The sequence below is a fragment of the Phasianus colchicus genome, chromosome 20 (assembly GCF_987193195.1).
Source record: "Phasianus colchicus chromosome 20, bPhaCol1.hap1.1, whole genome shotgun sequence".
Classification (NCBI taxonomy): Eukaryota; Metazoa; Chordata; class Aves; order Galliformes; family Phasianidae; genus Phasianus; species Phasianus colchicus.
This window is the reverse complement of record NC_143455.1, coordinates 7,508,109-7,531,773: the sequence shown is the minus strand read 5'-3', so window position 1 is coordinate 7,531,773 and position 23,665 is coordinate 7,508,109. Positions and strand designations below refer to the sequence as shown.

At 50.6% G+C, this 23,665-nt stretch overlaps 2 protein-coding genes across 8 annotated transcripts in view; one reads left to right on the top strand and one right to left on the bottom strand.

Annotated features, from left to right (window-relative positions):
• Window positions 1-5,660, top strand: part of ARSG (arylsulfatase G) — a 43,386-nt gene extending 37,726 nt beyond the window's left edge. For 5 of the 6 annotated variants that reach the window (XM_031598839.2, XM_090122130.1, XM_090122128.1 and 2 more), the window contains 2 exons: window positions 1,788-1,878; window positions 2,153-3,354. In XM_031598839.2, the coding sequence (XP_031454699.2) occupies window positions 1,788-1,878; window positions 2,153-2,487 (426 nt within the window). In that variant the 3' untranslated portion in view covers window positions 2,488-3,354. Of the gene's footprint in view, window positions 1-1,787; window positions 1,879-2,152; window positions 3,355-5,443 lie in introns of those variants that run through there. The other variant, XM_090122127.1, reaches the window with a different exon arrangement.
• Window positions 3,507-21,982, bottom strand: WIPI1 (WD repeat domain, phosphoinositide interacting 1). 2 transcript variants are annotated; one of them, XM_031598841.2, is made up of 13 exons: window positions 21,855-21,982; window positions 20,930-21,012; window positions 19,262-19,431; window positions 15,938-16,034; window positions 11,972-12,069; window positions 10,903-10,995; window positions 10,532-10,602; window positions 9,937-10,044; window positions 9,689-9,853; window positions 9,404-9,511; window positions 7,954-8,075; window positions 7,450-7,550; window positions 3,513-4,041 (listed from the first exon to the last, which is right to left on the bottom strand). In XM_031598841.2, exons 1-13 carry the CDS (start codon window positions 21,923-21,925, stop codon window positions 3,994-3,996), a joined length of 1,335 nt encoding a protein of 444 aa, XP_031454701.1. In that variant the 5' UTR covers window positions 21,926-21,982; the 3' UTR covers window positions 3,513-3,993. The 2 variants fall into 2 exon arrangements, with proteins under 2 accessions (XP_089978259.1, XP_031454701.1); XM_090122133.1 differs by lacking the exon at window positions 7,450-7,550 and having other exon boundaries at window positions 3,507-4,041.
• Between the last annotated feature and the right edge of the window lie 1,683 nt (window positions 21,983-23,665).

The window sequence follows — 23,665 nt, the reverse complement described above, 5'->3', positions numbered from 1 at the left end:
TTCTTGCAGAGGCACAGCAGCGTGGGGCCGCCCTCACCAGCCCTTACTACGTGCTTGGGACCAGGAGGTGAACCCTCAAACTCGGGCTGCTACCCCGGTGCTCTCGGGGGTGTTGTGCTGCTATCAGGGCCCTCCCTGTCCTAGCTGCTCTGTCCCAGGAGGGTTTGTCCCTGCCCATCCCTGCAGCCCTGCAGACGTGTGCAGTGAGCATCTCCCCGTGCTCCGCTCATCTGCGCTCATCCCCTCCCGGCTCAGCAGCGGGAACGCGGCGCTTTCATCTCTTAATGGCAAAACCACCTTTGATGTCGCAGGGTTTTCCTTGACACAAATCCTCCCAGAGCAGTTCCTCTTCTCGCCCGGCCGCTGGATCCACGCACACTGCTGACAGCTGCTTTCCAACTCAGGCGGGTGGGGGCTGAGCTCACGGTGCGGCCGTAACCTTGCTTGTGTCCCAGCCCGGCTCAGCGCCGGCACAACCTGTGACGGAACTGGGCAGCAGCCAAGGCCCTGTTTTGAGCAAAGGCTATTTACAGTAAAAATAAACACATCACACGAAATGTATCAAGGGTACGAGTGTCAAACAAATACGCTCTTTCCATTAGCGGAATGTCAGAGGGCTGTGCTCCTCCTCTCCATGCATGGCTCATTTGTGAAAACAGCCCGGAGCTCTACGTGCGGATGGAGGGTTTGTCTTTCTTCTTCCTATTTCTTCTTGTTTTTAATAACAAAGTCACTGGCTGCAAACCTTGGGAATGTTTCCTGAAAGGGCTTGGCTGAAGCAAAGTCTTTATGTGTGAGTTTCTTAGCGCTGGGGCTCCAGGAGGCAGCTCAAGAGCAAGCTTGCTGTTTGTTTCGGTGCTTTGCAGCCATACAGCACCATCCAGCCCGTGCTGCTCAAGTTAAAGGAGACAAGCAAAGCTGAGCTGTAAAGCTGGAAGCAGACAGGTTCAGTTCTTGATAGTTGGGCTTCAAGCACCCTAAAATAATTGCTGATTTCTGCTGTGGAGCCACCTGCTTCTTCCAGAGGGCTGCCAACGTGAGCGGTTGGCAGTACGGATTTCCTCCTTGCAGCAGACGTACACTACACCACCTCCTCAGCTCAGATTTTCATTTTTTTTCCCATAAAATACCGTTTTAAAACTAAATTTCAGATGGCGTTTTTGCCTCTCTTGCTTTGCAACTGAGGGCAATAAAGGAAACTGAGAGCCATGGGAAGTTCCCCCCGAATTGTGGCTCTGCTGGGGGTGCCAGGCAGAGCAATGAGTGCTGCGGGGCCCTGCGCCGGACACCTGCTAGGTCATTACAGTGCTGATCAGCTGTGAACACTGTTACTAAACTTGGCACCGCAGCTGCCTACAACTTCGGCAGATGTTTCTAATTTTTAGCACAGTGGAAATTTCTTGAATCACTTTTAAATTCAATTCCCAGGGAGGAAACCTCTGGTGACTCATCACTCAGCGAAGCCATTGGCTCTGCAGCAGATCTGATCAGAGGGACGCGCACGCTGCACCGTCCAGCTCACTTGTCTCCTCACTGCCATGTGCCAAGGCATCAAGTGTCCTAAATACCAAAGAGCAGAGACTCGACCCACCCCTCCCTCCTTCCCTTCCTCCTCACCCTGACTCCCTTTTTGGGCACAGCAGGCAGAACTCGGGTTGATGCTGCAGCTCCTGGGCTGAGCAGTGCCTCTAAATGTGTGCTTTTATTGGGAAGGTGACCCCATGTTGGGAGATCTTGGGACAGAGCAGGTTTTCTCTGCAGTGGGCTGTGTTGTGTTCTTCTTTCAGATTCTGCTTCACCCCAACAGCGGGGCAGTGGGGAAGGACGGGGCGGTCGAGGCGCTGCGGCTGGCTCAGTACAAGGTGTTCTACACCACAGGTAGGGCAGCTGTTTTACAGAGCCTAAAGTCAGAACAACAGCTTCTGGAGTTCTCAATTCCCTGCAGGGATGGGTGAAAACCAAATCAGATTAACACCAACAAGAACAAGCCCAGCAAGGAGCGTGCGCGTGTCGTAGTCCTGGTGCTTCAGAAGCACTTAGCCTAGCAAAGGGCTCCCAAAGCCACCATGGTGGCAAAGGGCCATCACGGAGGTGATACCTGGGCAGGGGTGAGCAGCCTGGCACTGCACTGTGTTTCTCTTTTCCCCCCTAGGAGGGGCGAAGGCTTGTGATGGAAGCATTGGGCTAGAAGAGCATCACTGGCCACCGCTCATTTTCAACTTGGATCGCGATATCCAGGAGCAGGAGCCTTTGGACGTGGCATCCAGGGAGTATCAGGCAGTGCTGCCTGCAATCAGCAGGGCTTATGCCCAGGCCCTGGAGGATATTGCAACAGACAACATCACGGTTGCAGACTACTCCAAGGACCCAGCAGCAGTGCCCTGCTGTAGCACACAGCACGTGGCCTGCCGGTGCCACACACCCACATCTCACACAGCCTCGCTGGACCAGCACACGGACAGAAGAGCAACACGGCTTTGTCTGTAAGCAAATCATTGCTCAAGCTGCTTCTTTTCCAATCCTGGTTTCTGTGAATGGGACTGCTGTTTGTGCTGGCTGCAGGCTTGAGGTTGGCCCAAGAGGGCAGGGATGGAGGCTGCAGCTCCCCGTGCTCTGTGCCTTGCACAGAGCCTTTCCTCAGCTGTGTCTGAGGGAGCAGACAGAGGGTCCCCTTTGCTGCAGCTCATGCAGAGCAGCACTGTCTGCTGGCTGGAGCAGTCACTGCAGCACCTGGTAGCTCTGGGCTTTTTGTAGGGCTACATGTCCCTGACATCTTGTTAGATGGGATGCTTGGTGTGTCCTGCAGCTGCTGTGCATTGCATAGCAGAGGTCAGAAATTGTCTTGGGAGAAGTGTCTGAGTCCTGATATTTTGAAAGGCTTTGTGTAAACAAGTGTGCAATGCAGAACTGGGGGAACTACTCCCTGTCAACTCTATATCTGCGTCTTTTAGGGAGCTCAGGGAGAGGGTCCCAAGGTCTCTAGGCAGCCCAGCACTGCAGGCAGACTCAGCTTCTGCCAACCCTGATGCGATGATGCAGGGCTGGGTGAGGCTCTTGTGGGACATTTGTGGGCACATGCAAAAGCCTGAGGAGCTGCAGAGGCAAAACTGAAGTTGCAGCTGAAACTCAGAAACCACCAGGATTTCCCAGCAGCTGAGTGAGGGTTTTCTGAAACACATTTGGACTCCAAATTACGCACCCAGGTCTTTCTTTGGACAAGCCGTAAGTGGCTTGTTTCAAGCAAAGCAAGGTGTTACATGAGCCACAGCAAACTGGGAGTTGTAATTACGGGCAGTGCTGCTGAAATTAGAGGGGCTGCCCAACCGTTTGCAATTAGCACTGGCCCACAGCCTCCCACAGCAGCACAGTGTGGCTTTGGCTGGGCTGGGTCCGGATGGTGCTGGAGCCACCAACCTCTCAGCAGCGCCCCAAACCCACTTGCTAAAGCTTAATCAAGACTGACATCTTTAGGGCCCCACAAAGAACAGCAGGAGCACGGGCAGCGAGCTGCCAGGGACGGACTGTGACTTTATTCTGTCTTTAGCTGTAGCAAATCGCATCTTTTCTTGTGTCACTGCAAAAATACTTTGCTTGGGTAAAATAGTATGTACTGTACAAAGACATAAGTTTAATATATCTTCCTATAAGTACATTTATACACATAAAACAGCATAAATTAGAAATGGGTAAAACAGGTATATAAAATCCTGGTTACATACAGATCTGATTAAATTAGCATTTACAATGTGGTTCTAACATATGGTTTGTTAAATATAGCAACGTGCATACAGTACATGGACACCCCACCCAGACAAGGATTAAAAACAAGGGGTGAGCAGGACCAGCTATTCACTTACACGTACTCTAGTTAAAAGCAGTGGCCCACCTTGGATTTTTTAGTCTTCTTGAAGACTCACAAATCTGTTCTTCGAGATTCCTGGCTGCTCCAAAGCACTTCCCAGCAGCTGTCCTACACACGGATGTTTGCTTCCATCATGACCTCTTCGCTTTGCCCGGCTGACCTCCACGGCACAAGATTATCTACCAAAATCAAAACAGAACAGCCTTACTTTTCCCAGCAACGGGGTGTGTTTCAAGTTGGTTTTACGTACATGGGAGGAGAAGGGGAGGGATGTCCTGCAGTGTTTTACTTTCCATCCAAAGGCAGATTTGTCAGAGGTTTATTTATTTACTCTCCCCCTCCCCAAATTTAAAGCCTTGGGAACTGGAACCAGCTGCCTTGGTGCTGTGTCCTGCCTGGGGTGGGCACGGCACTGAGTGCAGCCCTGCTTGCAGGACTGGGGTCACTCTGGGTGAGCTGTGTTTGCCCCACTAAGTCCCCTAGAAATTCAGCTTTGGCACAGTAGGAGAACGGAGCGCAATGTTCATCACTGGGGACTGCAGATGAAACGCAGACTGAATTATAGAATTAGAGGGTGATTGAGTCATTAAGGTTGGAAAGGAGCACTAAGATCCCCAAGCCCAACCTGCCCCCACTGTGCCCACTGACCACATCCCTCAGTGCCACATCTGCACTGTTCTGGAACACCTGCAGGGGTGGGGACTCCCCCACCTCCCTGGGCAGCTGTGCCAACATCTGACCATGCTTTCAGATAAGAAGTTGTTCCTAATATCCAACCTGAACAAGGCAAGGCAAAACCAATCCTAAGTATTACCAAAACCATTTAGTGATAAAGCAGCCAGAGAGAGCAAAGTGGGAGCAGCAAAGACTCTGAAACACTTCACATGAGCTACTCATGTATAAACACATGCCACATGCACCATCTGGCTTCACTCCTACTGAATCCTATGGAATTTCTTCTGTGGAACCTCACAGCCCTACCCTGCAGTGCCTGCTGAGGCTGAGCAGCCAGCTGTGAACACACACCAATGTTTCTGACACTGCTAGAAGCTTCAGTGACATCAATGAACCTGCAGAGAGGTGGCAACTGCTTGGTGAGAATGGCAGGGACCATCCTAACTGCTTGCAGCCAGAGCTGGGCTCATTCTTCCCACGGCGCCGTCCAATTGCTCAGTTCAGGTGCAATGCTGCTTTCTTGAGCCCATCTGAGGCACAGCATTTTCTCTTCACCTTCTCCTCCAGCCTGCTGTCCATCTCAAAAATGCCTGAGTACCTTCTGTAGAAGATCGCAGTTACTCCAGAGCCCCTAGGAGACCTGAGAGCATTTAATCCAGCCCATCAGTGTAAGCAAGACACGTAATTCAACTTTGAACTTAACCTCTTGCTACAGGATACTTCAGCAGTGCTGGCATCATCAATAGCAATAGCCACATTCATTCTTACTGAGGTGTTTTTACAAGCCATCCTTGTGCTTATCTCTTCTCTGACCTGTCCCTCCTTCCATTTAATGAAGAGGCAGTTTTCTACCATCAGCCACAGATTGTGCATTAGACCGATGCTGCATTTCCTTGTTATTAACAGCTGAGCCTCTGAAGTCTTGCTCACCAGCACTTGAGGTCAGGGGAAGGCAAACCATTTCAAAATGGAGAGGATCCGCTGGGTCTCAGCACTGCTGTTCCTCCAGAAGTACGTCTGAGTTCAAAGCCGTGCTCGTGGGCTGTGGGTAAATATTCCATTTTGTCACAAGTTTTGAGGTTTTTAAATGTCTTTTTGTTGCACATTGGAAAACAAACAAAACCCTTCCCATGTTTCCACAAAACAGAATGCTGTCAAAACATTTTTGTTGGATAAGGTCAGTTTTCTTCTCCCTCCTTCTCCGCACAGAAGTGACCGATCCCTGAAACCCCTCTTGGACAAGTCACCAAACTGCTCAGCGCTGAGAAAACAGCAAAGCTGAGTGAAATTCAGAACATCAAAACATCCCAACTGAGTCTCCCTATGCAGCACACAGCAGGAGCCAGCACTGCACCAGCGAGCAGAGCAGATGCAAAACACATCACCGTCAGCAATGGAGGGCAAAGCTGAAGTCCTGACTGTACACACTTTATCTGGAAGCTCCAAATGCTAAGCTGCCGTATCAGGGAGTATTTTTGGAAAGCTCCTTCCCTCTCACACCACCTCCTCCCTAACATTACACATGTAAGTTGCTCCGTTAGGTTAATTAAAGCACAGGATTTGGACAGATCAAAGTCCATTTAATAAAACCCCTGCCTGTACAGCAGGGGTTTGGGGCTGGTTTTTACAGCGCAGTCCCAGCAGGCAGGCTCATTCAGGAGCAGCGTGGTTCCTGCTTGCTGGCATTTGCATGGCCCCAAACCACATGCTCAAAGAGCAGGTTCGTCAGAAGGAAGCAAAGGATTTCTCTCTGGCTGTGCTGCTCCTCAAATATTCCTTCCAGCTGCTCTGCGGCCCAAAGGGCTTTGACCAGATGGGAGACACTGAAATGTCCTCCTTAGGGGATGGAGTAGGAGAAATAGAAAACTCTTGTTCTCTGTCTCCAACAAGCTGTGGTACAGGTAAAGAGAATCGGTCTAAGATTTATGTGACTTGAAGAGCTGCGTTTAGGCAGAGTTTCAAAGGGAGGCACGAATTAGTCATCTTTTATATAAATAACTCTTTGCATCACTTAATTTGAAAGTGCCTTACAGAGGAGGTCAGCCCCAGCATATGGAACAAATCCTGGGATCCCAATGAAATTTTTACTTCCTCCTTCTTCAGGCAAATCTCCAACAGCAGGATATGTGAAAGTGGAATAAGGAATTCCAAAGTCTGCCAAGTCTACAGCTTGAAATCCATTACAGTATTCTGCTGTATTAATGCATTACTATCATGAAGATGCTGCTGATTACAGCCAGATCACAGCACTGTAAGCAATATCTGTCCAATTAGGGGTCAAGTATTTAACACCATAAATGCTTATATAACAGGAAGAAGAGCGGGAGAGACACTGCCAGGCTTAAGTTAGATTTTATAAAGCCAGTATGTTCTTCCAACAGTAACTGAGAAAGTGCCACTTAAAAAAAACCAAAACAATGGCTTAAAAATCTGTTTTGCTTTGTTTCTTTTTCTGGAAATGAGATATTTCCAGAGGGCTGATGAGGTTCAGGTATGTTCCAGTTGTTTTCCATAAGCTAATACAACTGATTGAAAATGCAACAGGGAAAACTAAGTTTTTATTTCTAAATGACGGCATTGTTCAAATTAAAGCTATTCCTGATAATACTAGAAATCTGAGCAAGGCACAAAGGTCAGATCTGGGTCTGAACTCCGTTCTGCATCTGAACTTCATTCTGCTCATTTGTTCAGGTCTCTCTCTAATTATGAGGCTGATCATCCTTGCCCCATCCCAGCTGCCATGTAGTAGGGGTGTGATGTTCCTGGCACTCTCCCTATACCTGAATTAGTTATTTTAAGCTTCACAGCTAACTGGGACAAGGTCAGGGCAACAGAATTTCTTCTGTAAGAGGTTAGTACTTTCTTCTTAGCATTGGGGTTGAATTGCTGTTTTAGGGGTCCTGAATGCTCACAGGAGGAAACTCATTCTCGTCATCGAGACACACTGGTCCAGTTGCAAACTCATGCTCTGGGATAACCTCTCCTCGCAGGGCACCACCATCCTCCGAATAACCTGCAGAAGTGGAAATGCAAAGCACTGCTGATAAATGGGTGCTATGAGGCTAGAAACAAACAGCTGTAATGCTGTTATCAGTGTTTTAACACATCCTGATTTCTCTGGCATTTGGCAGAGCATTTGGGGGCAGCAGAAGGGAAAGGTATCACAATCAACACTACCTATCAGGAATGGACTGCAGCTGCCTGGCAAGGGGTCTGGGCAAGCAGAGCAGAAAATAAGTGACCCATTCCCAATAGAATGAACTGGATGAGCTGCAGAAGGCCCTGCTACCCCAGTGTGCCTTGCACATGGGCTGTTTATGGTTAGAGTGAACATCTTATTGTTCAGAGACTTCCCGCTTTGCTCCAGGGGCTGTCTTGCTTTCTTTGCTCCAAGAAAGGGCAGGTGTGGTGCTTACCTGGCATGGTCGAAGTTGAAGGCACTGTACTTTGTCTGGCTACAGTTGCTGCATAAGATTGAGGTAATGGAGGCTGAAGATCATTTTCTTTGTTCTCCTCCATTTTTCCTGAGCCAAGCAGACTGATTGTACAGGAGAAAAGAGGGAAGAAGAATTAGTTCTGATCCCATTCATTCCTCCCCCAGCACTAGCTAGACACACATTTGCACTCGTGTCTCTTTGAGGCACATCACCCAACTGAACAGTTGGAAAGTGCCTAGGCCAATGCCAGGTAGGGTCTGGAACTAGATGGTTTGTAAAGGTCCCTTCTATCCCAAACCATCCTACAGTTCTATGATTTGTAACACTGCATCAAAACTTTGACTGCAGCCCTAACAGTGCTGCAGAAGAGGAGATCATTGTGCTCTCCAAATGAAGCAGGGGGGATGCAGAAGATAGGGAAAGCAGTACTTCAGTTAGAGGACAATGCTGGCATGAGAATAGAAGGGAACAGATTGACCACAAAAGCTTTAGGTTACAAAGGCAAACAGTGTTTCTAATCATGGAGGGGGCTCTAAAGGGCTTTCAACAGGAGTGGACTAGATGGGAAAAGCAGTGCTGGCTAGTTTCGGACGGAGCCTAAGCAGAGATATAGTATGATGTAATGTAACTCATGACCCAAGGGCCCTTTTCAGTCCTCTGATGCTAAAAAGAGGAACCCACATACAATGCAGGGCTGCCAGCTCCGGACAGCCACAGCACAATGGGAGCACGGGAGGGGGGTCAGCAGTGTCTGAAGGAGGTGGGAGGCTGGCGGCCGGAGCACGCTGGACAGCGCAGCTTTGAAGCACTTTTGTTTTGTGGCTTTTAAAAATCTGTTGGCATTTTCCTGGCTGCTGGCCACGTCCTGGCTTACAGCACATATTACATCGCACCCCACCCCAAAGGCTTCACATCTGGAGCCAAGTAGCCCAGATGTGGGGTTACGTGCTTAATCAAATTGGCATACAAACGGAACGGCAGCACGGAAGGCTCTGCTGAGGCACTGCGTGCCTGCAGGCATGCGTGTGTGTGAGGTTTTGTTGACGGAAGCTCCCAAAGCTGCTCCACATGATCGCAGCCCCACAGTTGGCTCTCAACACCCGCTGATGCCTGGGAGAGGTGCTCTGCTCTCTGCCGCCCTCAGGTCTGTGCGCTGCTGATGTAGGCATCTCCTCAAGCCCACCTCTGCCATCTAGGCTATGTCCCACAGCTGCCTGAGATGTCCCTGCTTTGTTCTGCACGATGCTGCTGACATGGTCCTCACTGATGTCTGCTAGATCAAGCAACTAAAATCACAACTCAGTTCCAATGTTCTTGCTCCTACAATTCCATTTTGTGCTTGCAGGTAAAATTTCCCTTTCTTAGTTTTTAAGGATCAGCATTTACCTCAAATGTGTAGGGAACATCAATGCACTGGAGGGGCATTTACCTGTGTTTCTGAATTAAGACACACTCTCCTCCATCTTGCGGGTCCAAGTTGTAGATGTAGAGATGTCCATCAGATGTAGTCACCAGCAGTCGAGGCAGCTTCTGAATCCTAAGTAGAAAAGCATCACGAGTTCAAACACAACAGCTGCATGCACACACTGACAGCAAACATACACTGTGTGCTCTGCAGGGTGCAAGGTAACAGGCACAGCGGGGGAGGCAAGCATCCATAGTTGTGTCTGCTTGAAGGCTGGTGTGGCAGTGGGACACAGATATCAATACATACGTGGAGAGGGCACAGATGTTCCTTTGTCCAGAGATGTTGAGGCGGACAGTGGCAAAGGCTCGATCTTGGTTCATCATGCCCGACACCTGGGCAGGGAGGTAGTTGGTGGCAGCCTGGAACATTTTTCCCATGTACCCACTCCAGGTTGGTGGCTCTTCTGGGCGGCTGAGGGGGGACAAACAGAGCTGTACAGGCAGATGCCCACAGTGGACACCCCTGGAGCAGGTTAGCTCAGGTTACTCCCTCACCTGTCAGTGAGATGCTCCAGTTTAAAGATGTGCACTGTCTCTGTGTTACTCGAAGCACACAGGAACTGGGAATCCATGCTGAACACCAGAGAGCTGATATTCACATACCTAGGGCCAAGCACAGACCATTCACTGCTTGGCGCCCCGCTGCATGGGAACTGCAAGGTTTTGCTCACAGAGGAAAGGGAGAGAAAAAACCCAGCCCACCCCTGCCATCAAGACTTGGGCTCTGTGCAAGTGGCTTAGCAGTTTCAAAACACCTCCTTTGAGAAGGATTAGGATGATAACTCTGAAGACTTCATTATTTCAAGTAAGAAACAAAAAATGGACAGAGAAGATGGACTGAATCTACCTCTGTTCTCTGTGATTGCCCTGTTCTGTGACACACTGAATGGAATTGCTAAGCTTGCTGGAGGCAGCTGGGCGCAGCGCGGCTGTCTGGCACAATGACATTTCTATCTGATATGCTCACTCTTGTTTTCTTTCTGCAAAAGATGCCAAAGCTGCCAGGATCTGACGGTGCTCTGTCCCCATGTTTACATTTCTGCTCCAGGAGCCCTCTGTGTACTTGTCACTGATAGAAGCATGAACTGACCTTTTCATTCCTCGACGGAATTCATAAAGCTTTTGCCCACCAGGAATGGAAAATACACGAATGACTGTGCCCTGCAAAAAATGCAGATGGAAAGATCACACAGGAGCAGGGCAAAGAGCACGAGACCTGACACACCAAGGAAACTCAGAACATGTAGAGGCTCTGTTTGTCAGCCTGGTTCAATATGGGCACAATATGCTGGCCTCCTACAAGTCAGTTACCTGAGTGCCCCTCCCTGGGAAGCTGTGTTTAAAAATGGGCTGCCCCAACATCCCCTGTCCCTGCATTCCATGCTCCAAGGCTGGCTGTGCCCCTCTGCCAGCCATGGGCTGTTAGTGGCAAGGAGGTTGCTCCCAGCAGTGCTCACTCACTTTTTCAGAAGCACTCGCCAGCTTCGACCCGGTGGAGTTGAAGGTTAGGGCAGCTAGAGGCCCATCATGGGCAGCAATCGTGCAGGCTGTTTTCTGTAGGACAGAAGGTGATGTGAGAGTAAAGAGACACACTGCTTCTCAAACTGCGTAAGCACAGGGCGTTCTTGCCTCATGCCCTATGCAGAACTGCCCATGTGTATTCAAGGGACCGTACTGCATTTCTGGTATCCCTTCAGAAGTCCCTGCCCTGCCTCGAGCTCACTCTCCACCTGCTACAAGCACTGTGCTTATCAAAAGCTCCTCCTGGACACAGATGTCCTCAGCTCCTTGCCCCTCAGGCAGGCTGCAGGCTCGCAGCCGTGCCCCCAAAGCCTGGCATTTCTTTGTGCCTTGGCTCTACGCACTCTGGCTGTACAGCAAGTACTGCTGTGGCCCCACTGCCTGTGGGAAGCCCTGGCTCCTGCTAGCATTTCTCCACAGCAGCAGTGTGTTTTCCCCATATGTGCTCTGCTTTCCTCTGCTATAGATCTTCAGCTCCTACTGCATGTACAGAGCAGCAGCCTTATGTAATCCAAATCCCTGGCATAAACTGCAGATAACTGCAACCCCTCTCCTAGCCAGGGGCAAATTTCCTGAGGAGGATGTGAGCACCTCATCCTTCTCATGGCTCGGGGTTCAGCATCCCTTGCAGCCTGTGGCAGCTGTCTGCATCCTATGCCTGGAGCAGCTCCAAGCTCTGTGAGCCACCCCGCTCACATCACTCCCTCTGGGCGTGAGGCTGAAGCTCGCTGAGCCCTGTCTGTGCCAACCTGTCAGCTGCCCTCGAGCATGGGTCACATTCCCCTCACTATCCAGTACTGGGAAATGGATGTTCTGATCTCAAAGAGGCTGTCTGCTTTGTGCGACATCCAGGCAAAGGGGATAGGGAATGTGCCTGCCCCAGGCAAATATTCCTTGCAGTGCAGCAGAGTGCATTTATTCATCTTTCCCCAAGGCCCTGCTGGCTCTGCTGTGGTTCTGTTTGTTTTCAGTCCCTGCCGGTATCCAAATGGGCGAGCTTCACACTTACCAAAGTATTTCCGTCGTAAAGTGCGATCTCTCCGCTGGTTGCACTGCCGGGATAAGCCAAGTAGGAGTTGGCGTGGTTGATAGAGAGAGCGCACAGACCTGGCAGGGCAAGAAGGACACAGCTGAGGTTGTTTGCTGGTGGAGCAAAGAAAGCAGAAACGTGGCCATGGACACCGCAGGGGTTCGGGTGCTGTCACATTTTGGGATGGTGTCCGGTACCGGGTGTGCGCCAGCTGGATGCTGGCAACGCCTCAGCCGTGGGGACACCTGCTGGTACGGGACAGTATGGCTCCTGCACCCCACCACGGCCTCCCCAAACCCTGCTCTGAGAGCCCCTGTCCTGCTGAAGCTCCTTCCTTCTCCTCCTTAAACATCTCCTTTGAGAAGGCAAGAATGTAGGGACCAAAGGTTCCTTGGTCTCAGGGCTAACAGGGCTCCTGTCCCCGCACATCTGGACAGTTGCAGATGTAAGCAGAGCTAAGTGCACAGCTGGAGCTCTGAGCTGCAGCCATGGGGCCAGGCACTGCCACTTCCTTCACTGATAGGAAAAGGGAAGCAGAGGGAGATAAAGCAAATGCCACAGTTGTGCAGGGAGGTTCTGGCAGATGAGGAACTTGAGCTGAGCTGAATCTTACCCGTACGAGGATTTCTTCCCTTTAATAACCATCTGTTTTTATGCCAACATGAGGATAAAATCTCCCAAACATCCCCTTTCAAGTGAGCTGGAATTGCAGGAAACGACAGGGATGGATGAATGTGTGTGTAGGGCTGTCCATCCGCCTGTCCCCCCGCTGACCCAGCAACGGAGGACCTCTTCCTGCCTCTCATTTCTGCCGCTGGCTGAGGATCATCACAGTGGATCATGTCACACGCAGCAATGGATCTCACTTGCTTCCTGCCCCATGTCTGCGTGCTCCCAGTCATCCCAGCACTCAGCCAGGGGCTCAGCATGACCCCAGCTTCCTGGCTGCCACCCAGGGGTCCCACGTCCCCCACGTGGGGAGGAAGCTGCAGGGTTAAAGGCTGCGGGGCTGTGCTCCTCACTGCCCAAACAGGACACACACACACGGGCACATATGCGCACTGACACGCGCACAGACACTGTGCAAGCTGTCATGTCAGGACACTGCTCTGGCCCTGGCCCAGAAGTAGAGAAGAATCAGCTGAAGCTCTTGTTTTAGGTCATTGTTTATAACTAAACAAAGAGACCGCAGCACAGCCAGGAGCTTCAGGATGGGCCAAAGGCCCCTGAGGTCCACTCCCTATCAGTGAGAAGCACTTACATCATGCCAAGGACTGTGTGCGCTGCAGGGAAGTGAAGCAGAGGCAGCAGAGGTGATGGCACCCAAGAAAGGCAGGCTAGGGGAATGCAGACAGCTCTGAGACTGCTGTACAGAGCAATTGTGTGTCTGAGGAGGGTCTTCCCCAGCCCAGACAGCACCAGGGGTCAGTGTAGCCCCTTCTAGTGCGGGCCTATGGAAGGCTGAAGCTCAACAAAGCAAGCTCTGAGCTGGCCGGTGTGAGTCATCCTCTTCCTCTGCTATGCGCCTGTCTGGGAGAAGCAAATGGGAAAGCAGGCCAGGGGAAAACACAGATGTGAGTGTACTGAGCTGACCTCAGGGATGTACGAAGAACACAGAGCACAAGCCATACAGCAGCCTTTGAAAATGCTCTTCTGGTCCTGGCACCTGGCAGCCTAGCAAGAATCAGTGGGCACAGGAGTGGGCATGGCTCAGTACAGCGTCTCTGTAGCTGCCACATCATAGGGGGCTTCCTCTGGCAGCATGGAGAAACACCTACAGCATGGGAGAAGCATGGCTTCAGTGCCAGGGCAGCAGGTCCAGTGGGGTCTCGGGGTTCAAGGGAACGACTTGAAGTAGTTTCCAAAGCTGCAGTTGTTTCCACAGATCAGCCCTCACGGTGTGCATGTCAGCATGAGCACTGAGCACAACAACCTCAGTGCAAATCCTGCCTCTGACATGAGTCACCACACAGCCTCCCTGAGGCTCTCCTGCCCTCCCTGGAGCAGTTTGGGCTGGGACTCTCAGGGGAAAAGAGCCACCAGTGCTCTCCTGAACAGCAAGCATGCTGATGGTGACAGACAGCCCCGCTCTGCAGAGCCGTACTCCCTGGGGGCTTTGCTTCATGCACGAGCAATCAGCCTGGCTCGTGTGCTCGCCTGAGTTGAAAGCTCACAACTAAGCAGTGTGGTTTTCTCTCAGGAGAGAAATTCACTCCTTATTTGAGCATGCATGAAAAACAACAGACTCGCCCACCCCGGGCATTTTCCTCTCCTGCATGGAGGAGGCTGGCCAGACATTACCGAGCGGCAGCCCGCGGCGCGTGCGATCATCCTGGAAAGGCTGTGCACATCGCCCCGCAGGAAGCATCGCTTCTCCTGGCATGTGTGTGTGAGGGGAGCCCGAGGTCACTGCACTTCCCTCAGCCGTGTGACAGCACAGGCTGCTCGACCCGCAGTCCCTTGTGTGCAGCCCAAGCTGAAGGAAAGAGATGGGTTGGGAGCTGGGTCCTGCACAGCGCCAGGCAGTGATCCCACATTGACTGCCCCACGGGAGTGCAGCAAATCCCCAGATCCCTGCTCTGAAAAGGAGCAGTAAGCTGGGCCTGTATTGGCCTCCTGGACACGCTGTCTTTGGGGTCAGGCTTGGGAGCAAAGCAGATGCTGGGGGACAAAGGCAGCACACATGTCACAGCACTTGTCACTCAGCTCATTTCAATGACAGCTGCTGTGGTGAAAGGGTTTTAGAAAATTAAGCCTGCATGAAGTCCTATGATCTGCAGCAGCCTAGTCCTGTCCCAGTGACTGCTGATTGCTGTTGCTTTTAAAGCGTGACCTGATCAGAACAGCTCCGGGCCCGGAATATCCCCTTCCCGCATGCTGCTGCTGGGCTTTCTCAGGAAGGTTTTAAACTTTAATTATATTTGCAGTATTTAGTATGTTTAATCTACATGAGGAGGCCATCTGTTAAGACCTGAAGTAGGTCAGGGGAGAAGCCAGAACAGCATCCCTTGAAAGCCCAGAAGCCAGGCATGAGCACATCAATAACTTCACAACCAACCGCCCTTGGAAAGCTGCTGCGGTCTGCGACCGGGATGTCACAGCTCCATCCGGCAGCGCTGCCGTGGGCGCTCAGCCAGGCTTCCCTGCTCACTGCTAAAAACTCCTCCTCTCCATCAGCAGGATTCACCCTACACTAGGCAGGGAAAATCTGTTGCGCAGCCACCTGCCCTGCCCTGTAGGTTTCTCCTGTGTGTGGAACAATACCAGGCGGCAGCCCAAGCTCGGGGAACTCCCCTGGCAGGGCTGGCTCAGAGGCACGGTGGAATCAGCACTGTGCCTGGCTGTGTTTTCTGTCCCAGGTGCTCTTTGCAGCACTACTCACTCTGGGAGCTGACTCTGAGCACCTAATTGATCACAGGAGCCACCGCGTCCCTGTGGTGTGAAGCAGGTCTGCAGGGAGTGCCAAGGTGTGCCTCCACAGCTGACTCACGCTGGCAGCAGGGAAGCAGGGCCCCTTTGTCCTGAGGGAAAGCACTGTGGGACTCTGACAGAGGGCACGCTAAAGAGAGGGGTTGGGAGCCCCACAGGGAGAATATGAAGTTGCCCTGTATATGAAGGGGAGTTTGAAGTCCTGGCCTGCCTTACAGGTCTTGTAACAGGGAACAAAGGTGTGCTCCAGGAAGCCAGGGTATCCCTTCTAGAATGGGAAGGGACTGAACTTAACTCAAACCATGCTGCTGTCTTTGAAGCATTTACTCAGGACAGAGCAGGGTTTCTTCTCTCAGAAGCCTGACTGCCTCCTTTTCTGGTTCCCCAATGCTGAATTAATCATGCTGCTAAGAATACACACACCACAGGCTGGTTTGAATTCTAAAACAAATACTGTGGCTACAGAAGGCTCCTGCAGAGCTCACCTCTCCCTTACATACAGATTCCTTTGCTTACCTGTTGTATTTGGAGGCGTATCCAGGATAGTCTTCAAGAGCTTCATGTCCTTTATGTTATGGATGTAAATTGACTCCTCCAGGCAAACAATCAGCCTCTGCAAGGACACAGGTACAGAGCCTCACCAGCACTGCTCCCATACTTGGCACACTCAAATATTGCTGCTGGAAAAACTCAGCAGGGATTTTGCCTTAATGCTGCAGAAACATAACCTCTTCTGCTTCTACATCCCCTCCCACTGGACACCCTTTGATTTTGGATGGCTCTGCTTCTGAGAATTGACTACATCTGGTTTTGCCTTAGAAAGCAGATAGAACATGGTAACAACTTCTCTGTTACTCTACAAACTGATCTTCCACATCTCGAGGCCCTAAGAACACAAAGACAGACCTTGGTTATACCCTTGCCATGGGTCTTGGTTAACATCTATTTCTACCCCAACTTCTCTTTGCAGTTCTTTTCACAGCAAACTATGTTTTGATCATGAAGACCAGGGAACAGAGAGGCTGCCAGTCCTGCTTGTTAGCCTGCCTGCAGATGAGATTTCCTGCCCTTGCCCTGACTTTTTCCCAAACTGGAAGCAAGCAAGTAAGTGGTGGGCCTCCCACTATTGCTAAACCTAATGTGTCAGCATAAGCAGGCAAGACTGTGCTTTATGTGCCCAAAGTTGTGAGGCAGAATTGCATAAAACTGGGCTAAGAACAGTTTGTTCAGGGACAGTCACAGAGGTTGGTGCTTCACACCTAGTGTTTGCACATCTTGGCAGACAGGCAGGGTATTTCCAAGCTTATATGCTTGCACCTCTTCTGTTTGAACTGATGAACTCATCAGTAACAAACACCCACCCAGCAGGAGGCAGCTGCGGAGTGAGGAGCTGCCAAACCACAGGCAGGAAAGGCAGAAAGGAAAAAGGAAGCCTAATATTGTAACTTTAGCACTGGGCCACCATTTCTGTGATTGCTCTGCTCTGTGTCTCAGCATGGTCCAGATCTCTATGAGTTTCTGCAGAGGCATTTTACATAGAGGCTTTTTTGGGACCAGGCTTTGGATTTGGCTGGAGGACTTTCTGACCCCTGGGTATGCACAGCTCCACCTATATTAGTGCCATGTGTCCAGAAGCTCTGAAAACATCCCAATAAAAGTGTGAGGCCAGACTGTGCCCAAACTCCTGAAGCTGAAGCACCCAAATCCAATGTACAGGATGTACAGAGCCTCCACCTCTTTAGAAATGAGGCCACTTATTTAGTATCTAAATGTGGAGTTTAGTTACTAACTTGAAAACACCCACATTAGAAAATCTTTGCCTTGCTCCACCATTACTCTCAGATCAAACTCTTTCCCACTTCTATTCCTGCTAACCACAGCATCTGGGGCTGTGTCACAGCCATTTTGCATTTCCAGGAAGACTTTGCCTTTTCTACAGTAAAAGCCATCAACTTGCTAGCAGGGACTGTCAGAGTCATATTTATACAGCTGATTTCAGCAAAGCCACCATGTACTTTCCCAGAACTGCAAAACGCACTGCTATTGATGTACAGGTGAAGGGAAATACTCCAAATGATAGTAAAGCAGCAAGCCAGAGCTGTAGCAAGAGATGTTGGCACTGATAGGACAAAATCCAGGAAAACATTAGAGGGTTGGGAGGTGAAGAGGTAAAAGAGGCCTGGATAAGAGCTGGAGAGGGCTGATTCTCTGCCTCCTGCACAGCCCCAGCTGACATCAGTGCAAAACCTGCTGAGATGAGGAATGAGTTTTATCCTCACTGTGCAAAGACAGCCTCACAGAAGGTGCCTGGTGCTGCAATTGCTGCACACCATTCAAGGCACTGCATCTCACATTTCTCTTCAGAACCGAAGTCTGACACAAATCAAGTGGGGTGGTTGAGTTGTATGTTGAGGACTTAAGATGTGTTAGATATGAATACAGCCAGAAAAAAACTATCAAATGTCTCAAAAAAATTCAGCAGGGTTTTAGCACAGTAACTGAGAATCCAGGGAGGCTGCAGGGGAGATTCTAACTGATCTCATGGTACAGCCTTACTTTCTGCTTTGAGACACACCATGACCTAGCTTCATGTGTATGTGAGTTATAGTAGAGACTGAAACAAAGAATTTCAGTGGATCAGCAACATCCAAGGGGCTCTTTTGTTTGCACAAGGATTTTTCACAGACAGATCAAGTAAAAACATGCACTGTTTGAATTCTGTTCCTGTTTTATTTACTACCATTTTCCTGTGTTAACAGCTTATGTGAGATTTGGCTTTATATGGACTTTTAACATCACCTTCAGGCAGTCACTGGAGCACCACATGGGAAAAATCCTGGACTTTTTTTACTCACATACTTACGTCCTAGAAATGCTAAGCAGAACCTCCCAGTTTCTTTTTATACGTATACATCTATCTGCAATTCACAGGAAGTTCTTATTTTGCTGGTTTCACCATAAGCTTAAGTGAAAAAAATCCATTTAGGACAGATTTAATTGTAGTACAGGAACTTCTGGTCAAACACAGCCTTACTGGAAACTCAACCCTCCGTTTCCTTATGGGAGAGTCTTACTGCAGGTCCCACTGTTGCTAAGTGAGGAGAAGCTGATTATATACAATTACCCAGACTGCTTATTTCTTCATTGTAAAATGTCCTTAGCTTCTTATGGCACATACTTTGAATATAATTATGGATAAAAGAAAGATGATTTTAAATCTTCCAATAGGACTCAGAGCTGCATAAGGCTACATCAGTCCAGAGGCTAACAGTATAAAAGCCTCCTTCCAAATGGCCTGAACATTTTCTACTCCTTTAAAAATAAAACACAGTGCCTAGCAGTACTTGAGAAGCAGCCTTTTGCCTCCATCATGGGGTTCACATTACTCCTGGGTTTTGTTACCAACTTTGACAGTCTCATCTGCATAAGGATGGCAGAGGTGGTCCTGGATTCAGGATGTAGAATCCAGGAGAGGGAGAAAGATGAAGAAAAGGTGTTTTTTTTTTTTTTTTTTTTTTTTTTTTTGCACAACTGGACACTGAGTAGGCCAGAAGGCAAACAACAAAAAGCCTTTGTATAACTGCTAAGAAAACAAGGACTCTGAAGTGGTTATGGCAGATGATACCCACAGCCACCCTCCTCCTTTTCCAAAGGTAACCAGGACTGAGGTGGAGCTGGTAGAAGAGAACATGGACCTATACCTCCAAGCCCTCTGCAGAAACACAGTACAAACCCAGCTGAGCAGCAGGGTGCCAGATGGACTCTGGTCTGTGTAGAGTCAGCACCAGTAAAGAGCCAGAGTGGGACAACTCTGGCTAACCCATTTCCCCAGCTTCTTACCTGACGATTCAGCCGGATAGACAGGATGTTACTGGAATAGCTATAGTTGCAGATCTCTGTCCCTTTCTTGAAGTGGTAGACATTCATTTGCTGTGGCTTGGCATGACTGACCACAACCACAAGGCTGCTGGAGAACAGACGCTCCACGATGTAAACATCTGGGATTTCATCTGGGCATAGAAGGAAAGCAAGACAGTCTTTAGCTTGGTTTATGGTTGGTTTGTTTGCAGTGACAAGTGAAACTCAACTCGGGAAGAAATGGGGTTAGGCTCAGGGCTAAGAAGTTCAACATCAGCTTCTATTAAAAATTTCTCATAGCAGGCACAAAGCAGGAAGGGGTTAATGAAGCCTCTCCTGAAGGCAGAATGCTGTCATGCCCTCCTGGGCAGAGCCCTCCAGCTGTAATCAATCTTTGGGCGGGATTTAAAAAAGGAAGAGCTCATGCCTGTGAAAGGAAATGAGAGCCAGTTTGGTCAGGGACCTTCCTAGAGGCAGTGAATGGCCAGGACTTACCAAGGTAAGGCACAGCTGTGTGTAACTCACTGTCCATTCTGCACGGTGTCTGATTTCTCCTAGCCTTCTCAGGACGTGGGAAGGCTGACACATTTACTCTTCCCATTGCTGTGGTGAACAGTGGTGTGGTATGTCTTGCAGTGACCACATTTGGGCTCTTATGTTGGAAAGGCACTGTTACAATGATACTTTTGGACACTTACTTAAATAACTGGGAACTGTGACTTCTAATTAGATAGTCCTGAACCAGTGCTTGGGCTGTCCTGCACTGGAGGAGTATAAAGACTGATACACAATCATGATGTATGACTATGCATCTCAGCCCCTTACCATGCATGTAACACCCCCAGGGATCTGTTTCTCATTGATCTTTGTATCTGAATGTGTGGACAATCCAAACTCCTAAACAACTTTGAAATATGGCTGTGGCTTGCTGCCTTACAGCAGCTCACTTACTCTGTAAGGCAAAGAAGGAGCTTTAACTTTGTGCCAGATGAAGCTGCTATGCCTGGTTGCTGAAGTTTCCGCTGCAGACAGGAGTGGGTTGTATCTTGTGTGGTGTTATCTCAGCTGAAGCATTTCTGGTTCTGGCCTGAACTACACTGGAATATGTGCTTAAGGTCTGTCTTGTCTTGGGTTGTTGAGTGTGCTGCATGCTGCTCTGAGCACAGCTAATGGCTGAAAGCCTGCTGTTGAATGACCTCTTTAGACTGGAAGCCCATTAAAAACACCTTACAAGTAAATAACACATTGGACTAAAAGCCTGTGAGTTATCCAGAGTCCATGCTAGTGGCCTGCAGCCTCTCATGTGAAACATTCAACCCACAAACTAGCTCTAAATACTGGTTTTTCCAGAACAAACTGCTGCTGTCAGTCTGAGAAGCAGTGAGGAATCAGCTGGATTCTAAACTTGTGGGACTCCTCCAACTCTGTTACAGTACTGATGGTGGCTCAGGAGTTTTTTCACAGCCATAGTTGGCTTTAAAGGCTGCCATGCACAGGGCATTAACCAGAGCTGTTTCTGTCCTGGTAAGTGAGCAGCAGAAATAGATGCCATTGCTGCAAGAGCAGTAAGAAGGATCAGTCCCTCAAAACAAACCAGATTGCAGTAATATAGCTAAAGCCTGTGCCAACGCCCAGGGAGAGGAGACTTACTGCTTTCATGGACCTGGTCCAGTTGCTCCACGGAACTTAAGGAGAAAAGCCTGTATCCAGTTGTGGTTCCAATTGCCAGGGAGCTGCAAAGATAAGACAAAAGCCCACTGGTTTAGATCCGGTAGTGCATTCACAGCAAGGAGTCCCTGCAGATAAAAGGAATGGGTAATTCATCATACAGTGTTCTAAGAAGGCACAACTTCAGTGTCCGCTCAGCCAACTACGTATAACAAACCTAAGCATTCTGCTTTCCATCTGAGGATGCTGAGCAGAGCATCCATGTGCAACAGTGTCACCCACTGGGATTCTGTGGCTGCTGGGAGGTCATCTCTCTGCCTGCAGACGGGGCCTCCGGGCACACCTGCTGCATTACACAGGGGCTTTCCGGAGCCAGGAGTGGCTCTGCCTGCACCGAGGGCTGCAGGCACACGGCACAGCCGTGCCAAGGGCTGGCTCTGCTCAGACGCCAAGCATTGACGTCCCAGTCTTCAGCGAGCAGCTGCTCGGGAATCCCCCGTGCTGGCAGCTGCGGGCTCACGTCAGCAGCTCTTTGTTTGGGCACGGGAGGCTGACAGCACCTCCACAGGAACGTCCGCAAACCTGACCGGAGCTTCCAGCCCAGCGGTGCTCGCTGTGCCACCGGGAAAACGGCTCTCGGCGCCGGGCTGCGGAGGGGCAGGCCGCAATTCAGAGCCGGGGAAGCTCCGTTCTCTCACAGCCGAGGGCGGCCGGCAAATCGAGCCCTGCTGGACGCCGCTTTCCAGCTGCCCGGGTCTGACCGGGAGGCACCGGGCCCTGCGGGGCTCTGAGGGCCGCCCGGCGCGGCTCCCTGTCAGGCCCAGCCCTCCTGAGGGGAGCGGACCCGCTCCTGGCTGCCCCCCCTCCCACCCGCCGTCGATCTCCGTCGCCCCTCCGCCCCGCTTACGTGCAGTCCTGGTTGTAGGAGAAGCAGCTGAGCGCCGCCGGCCCCCCCGGGGCTTCGGCCGCGGCCTCCATGGAGCGGGCGCGGCGGCTCGGCCCGCTCCGGCCCCCGCCGCGCCGCCGCCGCCTCCCCCGCGCCGGCCCCGGTTCCGCGGTGCTGGCGGTTCGGGGCGGTGCCGCTTCCCATTGGTCCGCGGTCTTACCGAAGGACCGCCCTATCGATTGATTGACTTGGATATCGACCTATCGCCGTTGGGAAGACGGGGAGGCTCCGCCCACAGAGGGAAAAAGGCCGGCTGCTATTGGCCGGCGGAGGGAACAGCTGTGCGTGACCACGCGGTGGTGTTATGGTTGCATCAGACGGGGCCCGGCCGCTGCCGGGGGGGCACAGCTGGAGGAGCGGCACCGCTGCCGTCCGTGCTGGGAGGGGAGCGGCTCTGAGCTCAAAAAGGGCGATTTAGGTCTCCCGAAATTCCTCACCGGGAGGCGCTGGCGCCGCTGCCCAGAGAAGTGTGGGTGCTCCATGCCTGGAGGGGCGCTGGGCAGTGTGAGCTGCTGGGGGAACGCAGCCCAGGGCGGGCGTTGGAAGTGGGTGGGCTGCGAGACCCCTTCCAAGCCGACCGTTCTGTGGGTAGATGGGGATGGTGCAGGGACGGCCGTGGCAGCGTGGGGAGCCTGGGGGATTCGCGTCGGGTGCTGGGAAGATCGGTCGCTGGGGGGGCAGGGCAGGATCGCAGGATCGGCCTCCGGAGCTTTCCGGCTCTCAGCTGAGCAAAGCTGAGGTTGACCTGACCTGGGCGGTAATCCTCCTCGTCCCGGAGGCTGTGCCCGGTGTGCTGCGATAAATAAGACAAAGGAGGTGCTGTACTGGATGGACGAGGTGCCAAAGCACGCGAGGAGTAAACGAAAAGAAAAAAGCTTGTGATTGTGCTTGTTCTCACTGATTGCAAAATAAGACAGTCCTCCTTTCAGAGAGATTCTTTCTCCCCACATTTCAGCCTCTGTAATTAAATAGGGCTTTAGAGAGGCTTTTAGATCTTCTCAAAATCTGTGGTCTAAACTTACTGTGTTTATGCAGAGATAACAGCTTTATTCATGGGGCTGATGCTACCTTATGCTACCTTGTGAGGTCAAATCTACCAGTAAAAGTACAAAAAAAAAAAAAAAAAAAAAAAAAAAGTAAAGCCAGTCTCTAAATGATAAATGTTCCAGAAGTCAGTACAATGACATTAACAGTGCACAGAAACACAGGGGCAGAGCCTGCAAACCCCCTAATTAGATGAGTAATCCTCATGTGAGTGCTGAAGTCATTGGCCCTAGATCACTTGGTGTACACCACAGGACTTTTGGAAAAAAAGATCTACATGCAATACCATCTAAATGAGGCAGATTCCATGTGGACACATACATCTGCCTAGATTAATCCCCCTTTGCATCACTGGGGCCTTGAAGTGTTCATAATATTCCCCTGTTTTGAAATTTAAGACCTGCAACTGTGAAGATGATTGATTTCAGGAAGAAGTATGAAAACAAACAGCTTTGAAACAGCATTAGCCTGTAGAGGCTGGCAGCAGACCGTCCCTAGGCCATAGAGCATAAGAACTGCACTGCAAAGTCAGCAGGGGAATGATTTTCAATTTACAATGTTTTGGGGAAAAAACATCTCCTATTCATAGGGGTCTTGTGGGGAGCACTAATAGAAGCTACAAATGAAACAAAAAGCCTGTTTTTGAATGTGCTGATTCTGTCCCTGTGAGTTCAGCATAGTTTGATTTTGAAATAGCGATGTCAAAGTGAAAGCAGGGTTGGGGATTA

Bases quoted from the DNA above. Each gene is read 5' to 3' on its own strand.
- WIPI1 (XM_031598841.2), bottom strand. From the start codon at position 21,925: ATGGAGGCCGCGGCCGAAGCCCCGGGGGGGCCGGCGGCGCTCAGCTGC. The intron at 16,035-19,261 runs GTAAGAAGCTGG...GTGTCCTTGCAG, and splicing joins CTATCCGGCTGAATCGTCAG to AGGCTGATTGTTTGCCTGGA. The intron at 7,551-7,953 runs GTAAGCACCACA...CCACTTCTGCAG, and splicing joins TTCAACTTCGACCATGCCAG to GTTATTCGGAGGATGGTGGT.